The sequence below is a fragment of the Artibeus jamaicensis genome, unplaced genomic scaffold (genome assembly GCF_021234435.1).
Source record: "Artibeus jamaicensis isolate MK-2021 breed Jamaican fruit bat unplaced genomic scaffold, CSHL_Jam_final contig_585, whole genome shotgun sequence".
Taxonomy (NCBI): Eukaryota; Metazoa; Chordata; class Mammalia; order Chiroptera; family Phyllostomidae; genus Artibeus; species Artibeus jamaicensis.
The window spans coordinates 6,119,651-6,129,496 of NW_026521894.1; the positions used below are offsets into that span (position 1 = coordinate 6,119,651).

A 9,846-nucleotide genomic window follows, 5' to 3' on the forward strand; every position below is an offset into this window, starting at 1 on the left:
ATAACTTTGCAGTATGAAGTATGAATCTAGTTTTTGTTCTGTGTGTATGATAGTTTGGTGGTTCATCCTCCCCCACTAATGCTGTTGCCACCCCCATACACACACCCCACGCACACACACGTACGTATCCTCTCTGTTCCCACGGCCACTTTGTCTACCTCTGTCGGTGCCGTTCGGTCTTAACGCCTATAATCTTAGCTTTATAATGAGTCTTAATATTTGATAGAGCTTTCTTTAAAGTCTCTACTTTGTTTTGATAATAAACTCCTAATTAGTTTTGGCTCTTGGTTCCTCTACATAAATGTGAGAATTCCTCTAAATTGTAGGAGTATAAAAGACTTTTGGTTGAAGATGTATTAATAGATTAATTTGGGAAGAAGTTACCTCTGTAGAATATTCAGTATTCCTGGTCAGAATATATCTCTCCATTTATTGATGGCTTCCTTAATGTCTTTCTGTAAAGTTGTTTAAAATGTTGCATTAAGATAATATATTTTTGTTAGGTTTATTAAGCATCTTATTTTTACTATCTTTTTAGAGATACATTTTAAAACTCTTCTTGGCTGGTTTATAGAAATGAAATTAATCTTAGTTTGCCTAACTTATAATTAGGAACTTGCTTAACTCTTAATTGTTTCTAAGAATTTGTGAAGCCTCACAGGCTTTTCTACGTGAATAGGCATCTTCTGCAGATACTGACAGTTTGCAGTTTGCCTTCTCAGTCAGTCCACATAACGTTCACGTCTCTGCCTCGTCTCACAGAATCGACTGCACTGAAACATTCTATACAACGTTGAACATAAAGTGGCATCTCACTTCTGATTTAAGAGGAATGTTTCTAGCATTTTTCTTTTTCTTTTTAAATTTATTTTTATTGTATTTTTTCGTTACCATTTACCCCCCTTATATCCTATTTGCCCCTGCAGTCACCACCCTTGTCCATGTCCATGAGTTTATTCTCCTTTTTGCTTGATCCCCCTGATGCCCAGAGTTGTCCACCTGCTTTCCATGTGTCTGTCTCTATTTTGTTTGTTAATTCAGGCTGTTTATTAGATTCCACATATGAGTGAAATCATATGGTGTTTGTCTTTCTCTGACTGGCTTATTTCACTTAGCATAATGTTCTTCAGGTCTATCCTTGCTGTCACAAAGGGCAAAATTTTCTTTTTTATTATGGCTGAGTGGTAATCCTTTGTGTAAATGTCCCATAGTTGTTTTATCCACTCATCTACTGATGAACACTTGGGCTGTTTTGAAATCGTGGCTATTGCACATAATGCTGCAATGAACTTAGGGTGCATATATTCTTTTGAATTAGTATTTTGGGTTTTTAGAAGTAGAATCACTGGGTCATAGGGTAGTTCCATCTTTAATTTTTAAAGAAGATTGTATTTATCCATTTCTAGAGTGAGGAAGGAAGGGGGAGAGGGAGAGAAACATAAATGTGGGGTTGCCTCTCATGCACCCTCCACTCGGGACCTGGCCCACAACCCAAGCATGTGCCCTGAGTGGGAATTGAACCAGCAACCCTTTGGTTCTAAGGTGGCACTCAGTCCACTGAGCCACACCAGCGAGGGTTAATTTTTGGAGGCAACTCCATACTGCTTTCCACAGTGGCCACACCAGTCAGCATTCCCACCAGTAGTGCAGAAGGGTTCCCTTTTCTCCACGTGCTCCCCAGCACTTGTTGATTTATACTGATGACAGTCATTCTGACAAGTGTGAGATGGTATCTCATTGTGGTTTGTATTTCTCTGATGATTAGTGACCTCGAGCACCTTTATATATGCCTGTTGGCCATCTGTCCTCTTTGGAGAAATGCCTGTTCAGGTCCTTTACCTATTTTTTAATTGGATTGTTTTTTAGTTCTGAGTTTTATAAGTTCTTTATAAATTTTGGACATTAACCACTTCTCAGATGTATTGGTGACTATGTTCTCTCATATTGTGGGTTGTCTTTGTATTTTGTTCATGGTTTCCTTTGCTGTACAAAACCTCTTTAGTTTGATGTAGTCCCATTTGTGGTTTTCTTTTTGAGGGTTCCCTTGCCTGAGAAGATATACCAGATAGAATATAGCTATGAGCAGTGTCTGAAATTTTACCGCCTATGTTTTCTTCTAAAATTTTTATGGTTTCAGGTCTAAATTGTAAGTCTCTAATAATCCATTTTCAGTTTATTCTTGCATGTGATGTAAGAAGGTGGTCTAGTTTCATTTTTCTGCACATATCTGTCCAACACCATTTATTGAATAAACTGTCTTTAGCCCATTGCATGTGCTTGCTTCCTCTGTTGAATATTAATTGACTATAAAGGTGTGGGTTTATTTCTGGGCTCTCTATTCCATTGATCTATGTGTCTGTTTTTATGCCAGGACAATGCTGTTTTGATTACTGTGGCCTTATCATGTACTTTGATATTAGATACCATGATTTCTCCAACTTCATTCTTCTTTCTCAGGTTCACTGTTGTTATTCAGGGCCTTTTATGGGTCCATATAAGTTTTTGAAATATTTGTTCTAGTTCTGTGAATGTGTCTTTGGAATCTTCATAGGAATTGCATTGAATCAATAGATTGCTTTGAGTAGCATGGACATTTTATTGATGCTAGTTCTTCCAATCCATGAGTATTGTACGTACTTCCACATATTTGTATCTTCTTCAGTTTCTTTCCTCAGTGTCTTATAATTTTCTGAATGCAGGTCTTTTTCATCCTTGGTTAGGTTTATTCTTAGGTATTTTATTCATTTTGAAGTACTTGTGAATGGTATTGTTTTCTTAATTTCCCTTTCTGATAGTTCATTATTGGCATATAAAAATGTGTCCGGTGTCTGAATAATAACTTTGTATCCTGCTGCTTTACTGCTTTATTTATCAGTTCTGGTAGTTTCTCATGGAATCTTTAGGGTTCTCTATGTATAGAATCATGTCATCTGCAAATAAAGGCCATTTTACTTCTTTCTTTCTGTTTTAGATGCCTTTTATTTCTTTTTACCTAATTGATGTGGCTAGGACTTCCAGTACTATGTTGAATAAGAGAGGTGAAAGCAGACATCTCTGTCTTGTTCCCAATCCTAAGGGGAACACCTGTAGTTTTTGCCCACTGAGTACGATGCTGGCAGTGGGTTTGTCACATATGGCCTTTATTATGTTAAAATATGTTTCCTCTAATCACACTTGCTGAGAGTTTTTATCATAAATGAATATTGGATTTTTATCAAAAGCTTTTTCTGCATTTATTAATATGATTGTGTAGTTTTTATCCTTTGTTTTGTTTATGTGATGAATCATATTATTGATTTGCGGATGTAGTACCAACTTTGCATTTCCAGAATAAATCCCACCTGATCATTGTGTAGGATCTTTTTTATGTATTTCTGTATTTGATTTGCTAATATTTTGTTGAAGATTTTAGTATCTTTGTTCATCAGGGATATTAGCCTATAATTTTAGTTTTTGTAGTATTTATATCGTTTTGATATTAGGATAATACTGGTGTTATGAAATAAATTTTTTGAAATATTTTGCAAATGAGAGGTGTCAGTTCTTCTCAGAATGTTTGGTAAAATTCAGCTGTGAAGCTATCTGGTCGAGGGCTTTTGTTTGTTGGGAGTTTTTAAATTACTACTTCAATTGCACTAGGTGTCAGATTTTTTCTAGGAATTTATATCATCCAGAGTCTAAAACTTGTCAGCATATAATTGTTTGTAATATTTTCTCACTGTCCTTTGTGTTTATTTGGCGTCAGTTTTTCCTCTTTTTCCATTTCTGATTTTATTTGATTCCTCTCTTTTTTATTGACAAGTCTGTCTAAAGATTTGTCAATTTTATTTATCCTTTCAAAGAACCATTTCTTGGATTCATTGACCTTTTGTTTCTTTTTAAAAAAAAACTCTTTCTGCTCTGGTCTTTATTATTTTCTTTCCTTGATAGCATTTCTAACATTTCTTACTACATGTTTCCTCTCAGTTTTTGGTGCATGCCTTTTATCCAGTTAATGAATCTTGCTGTTGTATATATTTGCCTGTTTTGCTAGAGTTTTTTTTTTAATAAAAAGGTTTAAAATTGGTCAAATGCAACTTCTGTGTATATTGAGACAATGTGTATGTGCTTCTTGTTTGTGAACATACTGGGTTAGATTAAACTAGATTTTCTACTGTTGAACTAAGTTTTCGTGCCTCAGATAACGTGACATATAACCTTGCCTATGGTTTGGTGCTCCTCCAAGCCCGAGCGCCCTGTACTGTGAATGTCCTGTCCCTCTAATTTGTCTGTCTCCCCCTTGCTCTCCTTCCAGTGTCTCTGTCTTCAACTAGGTAAATCTCATGGCGCCCCCTGGTGGCACCCATTGGAAATTCCTGACTTGCTATTGCCATCTCTTTTTCTCTTAGAGAAATAGTTTCCCTGATTATCATCACTGTTACCCCTCACTGCATTTTCTTTTGTGTACCTTACATTCACCCACTTAAATCCCTCATTCTCCTTTCTCCTGATTTTCCTCAGATTATTCACCTTTCTTCCTTTGCTTTTTCTCCCTTTGTTCCTTTATGAGTACAAACTTAATCTCTGCTGTGGTTGGCCATGGTGGCAGTAGTGCTGGTGACTAAGGAAGAAATACAGTAATACACTTTTAAATCACATTTGACACGATAAAGTGACAGCTCTGGTAACCCTCCATGTGTTTGAAAATACTTCACATTCCCTTTAAAATGTTCTTAAATTGGAAGTTCTACTTTGTCATCTAATTCTGCCCAGTTTAACATCAAGACAAAATATCAAAGAAAGATTATAATAGTAATAATAAGTTTCACCGTCTTTATCTTCCTTTATTACTAGCATTGACAAATTTGGGGTTCCTACTGTATATTAGTTCAAAGACTCTGCTTTTCATTGTCTGTTCAACTGCCTGGAAACCAAACTATCATCTACAACGTGGTTTCCAGGGGCCGCAGCCCACCAGAGATGCCTTTTTGGTACATAACTGATCTACACAGATTGCCAGTAACTGACTTTCTGACATTTGACTCACGAGCACAGGAATGACAGAAACACTGTTCCCCCCGCTGAGAGAACTCACATATGGATAAGCTTGGCCGGTGTGGCAGTTTCTTTGTAGAGGTCGTTTAGTGACCGGTTTTGGTGTCCGTAAAGGCCACATCTGAGAGTGGCAGGTGAGTCAGCTGAAGAAGGCAGACCAGGGAAAGTGGGGCTGAAATAGTAACCACTGCAGTGCCAACAGGACTGCAGCAGAGGAGGTTTCTGTTGTTTGTCTGTCCTGACCCACACCAGTCTTTTTGTGAATAGGTATAGCATATTGAAAATGTGCTTATTCAAGGATAGCAATTGTTGATTTCAAAACAGGCCACCCCAGAATATTTTGAGTCTGTAAAGCTGGTTGGTGCCTACAAGGCATTTTAACAGTGCCTAAATGAATTGAGAGAGAACCTTGAATAAAATATAATCTCTGTCTTATACATTCTAATAGTTTCAAAGCTTTGATGTGTATGGCTTTGCGATTCATTATTCTTGTGAAACTGAATAGTTTGTGTAGAGTTGCTACACTATTAGAATTCTAACGCCTATTTAAAAGGGAGATTTAGAGTATTTTCATTTTCACATTGTAATTATGGAGATTCAAAAGTAGGTTAAAAGAGAAGTTCAAGATTATGACAGAGATGACTGTGGCAGTTTGGTTACCAGGGGCCCTGCATGACCCACGGTGATGTGGTCCCCTCTGCACTTGGTGTCCTTCTGTGTTCTTTTGCTAGATACTTTCTAACCTCTTGATGTTTCTTTTAAAAGGTGGGGACCCAAACTGTATGCATTCTTCCAGATGCGTTCTTGCCAAAGCAGCATAAAGCAAATGTAACAGTTAGGAAGAAGCTTCCCTCTCTTACTAGGTAAGTACACGTGGCAGCTGTAGCCAGGGCCAGCCCACCTTCCCATTAGACCTGCCATATCTGTCCACTGCCAAGGCGCTACACCCCCAACAGCTGAATTCTCAGTCAAAAGAGCCATCCCTACCATTACAGCATCTAATTCCTCCCTCTCTGGGTTATTTCTCAACTGTTTACATCTCTTGGACTCTTTACCAGTCAAGAACATCTTCCTCCAATTTAATAATTTTGAGGTCAGATAGTTTGTTTATTATTTTTTAAAGATTTTATTTATTTACTTTTTAGAGAGAGGAGAAGGGAGGGAGAAAGAGAAAGAGAAGGGAGGGAGAAAGAGGGAGGGAGAGAAATATCAATGCTTCTCTCGTGCAAGAGATCACATGTATCGATTGCCTCTTGCACACCCCCAGATAGGGACCTGACTGGCAACCCAGGCATGTGCCCTGACTGGGAATCAGGCCTGCAGCCTTTTGGTTTGCAGGCTGGCACTCACTCCACTGAGTCACAGCAGCCAGGGCTCAGATAGTTTATTAAATTGGGATTTTACCTGTAATCTTGGTGAACTGATTGGACCTGCTATGGTAGACTGTGAAAGAACTCTCTTGATACGGTGGATTATAGTGCAAGTTCACACAGTGTGCAGCTGTTAGGTTTCTCCTTATTTTACAAAATATTTAGGTAGACTTAAAAATGAAGTGCCATACATATATATTAGTAGAAGAATTCCAGAATTGGTTCATAAGCCAGGTTAGTATTACGACTTGATCTTAACTTGGAAATATTTAAAAATCATTGATCAATCATGATAACAGCCTGTTTTAAAATTCCTTAATTTCTTTGGCAAGGACTGTTGTGACCCATCCAATTTGTAAGTAAAACCACAGCAATGCAGTTTATCTTATAGATCTTGAATGGTTCATTTGAGTTCCTCCGGTTTGCTGTTTCAGTCCTCCGAAGTTCCGGACACCTAACCCTAGCTCTGTGTGAATGTATTAGATACAATCCTTTAAGATCTGGAATGAATGTCTGTCATAACAATATTATTTTTTAGATTTTTTAAATGCAAAATGGTCATATATATTTGCTTCAGGTGGGGGATTTTTAGATATAATTTGCTCTTTGGCCTTGAACTTTGAATTGCTCTGGAAGGAGTTGAAGGTCACACAGGGTCTCCGACACTCCACAGCAGCACCAAAAGGCCCCATTGCTTCAAATCCACTTGAAGGGCTTTTGACACAAACATCGTCATTGGCTCTGGCTCATTTTGAAAGGGGTGGAGCTGATTGTGAATTCATATGTTCCAGTTAGACTTATTCCTGACACGAGCTAAAATCCTTGGTTAAAACACATTCTTAATGTTCTGTAGAGAGCTACAAACCACTTTCAGCTATACATCTTTTTTTTTTTTAATTTTATAAGAGTTTATTTGTGCCAAACTGACAACACATGGCTGGAAAGCAAGATCTCAGATGCTTCGGGAAGCAACAGTTTTGCAGCTTTTATGAATTTGAAATTAAGGAGTGAAAGTAAGGAAGATAATACGGCCGTGGGAGACAGTTAAGATTCTGTGCTCTCTTGAGGGTGGTTAGGGCTTATTTCAAAGGCGCTAACTTAGGTGCACAGGAGCAATGGACCGGAGGCTCCAGGCACCAACGTCCTGCTACTGAAGAGCTGTGTGTTGGGCGTGGCCACGCACCGCTCCTCTCAGAAATCTGCGATGAGGTCGCCCTGTTTAGCTATTCCTCTTCAGGCCGGTTCTTCCAATGCATAAATTTAGGTAACTCTTGCAGTTTTGTTTGCTGATTGGTGATAGCCCCCAAGTTGACATGTGCCAAATGTGCAGTTTTCCCGCAGACTTGCACCCGTTGGTGTCCCTGCTTTTTAGAGCAGAGCCTTCAAGTGAGTGTGACTCTGCCACTGTCATCAGAAGTAGGAAAATAAATTTTCTGCATGACCCACTGGAACAGTCAAGATCAAATGACAGAGATTTTGACTTATCCAGAGATTAATTTGTTAAAGGATCAGGAGTTGGCAGTTAGCACATCACCTCCTTCAGCTTGAAATGTCACGCAGTTGGCAGCCTCCGAAGAAACGCCGGGCCCCTCTCTAACCGATTGTAAGGTTACTGACCCAAGAAAAAGGACAGGGACTTCTAAGTGGTTCTCTGGTCCTTCTCCTCCAGTCCGTAGGGTTTCTCCATCAAACTCTCCTCCTGTCTTTCGGTGGCCCATGGGATTATGGTAATGAGGAATTAGAGGTAGCATCTATAGCCATGGACCAGCCATAGCCATGGTTCCTTCAGGGACAGAATGCCCTGCAGCCTCAGGTTGCATCCCAATGCCCTGCAGCCTCAGGTACCAGGCTGCGTCCCAATTACTAGTCAGCCCCAAAGGCCCCTGGCGGTCAGATGTATTCAGGCCCACAGGCTTCTTGCTCTCAGCCTTCAGGCCTTATCCTTTCTCTGAGGTGCTAGGCTGATTTTAGTTTAGGAGGCTGCGTTAGACCTGACCTGAAGATACCCCCTTCTTGAGCCCCAGGGTGGGAATTGGCATGTGAAGGGGGCTGGGGGGCAGAGCTGGTGTGAATACAGTGAGCTCATCCCCTGGGCAGAGGTGCCCCACAGGCTGCTCAGTGACATCCCTCGTGATTCACGTCACAAAGGTTCACGTGACTGGATACACAAAAGGGAGTGTGTTTCCACTGTGATCTCATACCTTCATGCTAATTCTGGACCTGAAGTTTGCATGATTTGATCCACTGTGTTAGAGCCCCTTTGAGACCAAACATACCGTGACCTGGCTGAGCTCAGAGGGCAGAGTCTGTGGACCCCACCTTGTGGTGGAACAACATGTGTTTCGGCCTTGCCTCTACCCCCCCACCCCCATCACTCAATGGAGAACTCAACCGTGGCTAATGCTACTTAGGAAGTGTGGAAAGGTTTTCAGGGCTGTGCTCATTTCAGCCCTATTTTGGTAATATTTAAGTTTCATTTACTTCTTTCTTGCCTAACTTTCCTGTTCACTGTGTCTTCCTGCAGGTCCCTGGCATCTGACATGTGGTGAGCTTTAGGATAAGGACCTACCAGGATATGCCCGATGTTCTGAATGTGAATACCCATCTCCCAGAGTCCAGAATCCCAACTGGAACCAGATGGACACTGGTTCTCAAAACCAGGGCTCTTGCCCGTGGTTCTCTCCACATCTTTTAACTGTTGGTTTTCCTCTTCTCGCTCTCCTGTCTCTCCCACCCCCGCCCCCCTCGATCGCCTTTCCTAGGGACAGACTGCAGAAGTACGGGCAGGACTTGGGCGTCCTGTGTCGCACCCTGCAGTCCCAAGCCAGCGCCCGCTGCTTGCCGTCCTCAAGGCACCATCCCCAACATGCCAGAAGGCGTTAGCTTCTCAGAGCCCACTTCTTAGTCTGCATGACTAGCTTGCAAGGAGGGATATATGGAGACAATTTCCAAGAATTTTCCACTTTTTCAAAAAAAAATGTATGTGACTTACTTTTGGCTTTGAACTGAGAGCTAAGTCAGTGGTGTACAGCTGTTTACTGGATCACATCTGTGAAGTCTGGAGACATTGATGCAACATTCCTTTTCCTGTCTGGGCTGTTTGTATAATTGTATATAAATGTAGCAATAAATATATTCTAACATCAGCCTGGGGCATTTCTTTGCACTCGATTCTGCACGGTGATGCCAAGCAGTGAATATCTCCTTCTCAAGGAGGTGCCCTACTGACCAGTGGGGCTTGCCTGCCCATCTCAGGTTCTCACCTTCTCTGATTTCACAAAGCGTTAGTTTGGAGTTGGCCTGCGTTTGGAGAAGGAAGGTGGAGGAGTCCGGTGTCAGAGCTGGGACATGAAGCGGCATTATTAATTCACCAGGTGGCACTATTCCTGGCACTCTGAGGTGGCTTGAATGTCCAAGGACTGAAGCTTAGAGGATCGGGTGA

At 40.7% G+C, this 9,846-nt stretch overlaps 1 protein-coding gene across 1 annotated transcript in view; it reads left to right on the forward strand.

The window, feature by feature from the left end:
• RDX (radixin) overlaps nucleotides 1–9,550 on the forward strand; it is a 103,699-nt gene extending 94,149 nt beyond the window's left edge. The window contains exons 15-16 of the mRNA XM_037163871.2: nucleotides 5,800–5,897; nucleotides 8,929–9,550. Of these exons, the coding sequence (XP_037019766.1) occupies nucleotides 5,800–5,866 (67 nt within the window). The 3' untranslated portion in view covers nucleotides 5,867–5,897; nucleotides 8,929–9,550. The remainder of the gene's footprint in view (nucleotides 1–5,799; nucleotides 5,898–8,928) is intronic.
• The last annotated feature ends 296 nt before the right edge of the window (nucleotides 9,551–9,846 follow it).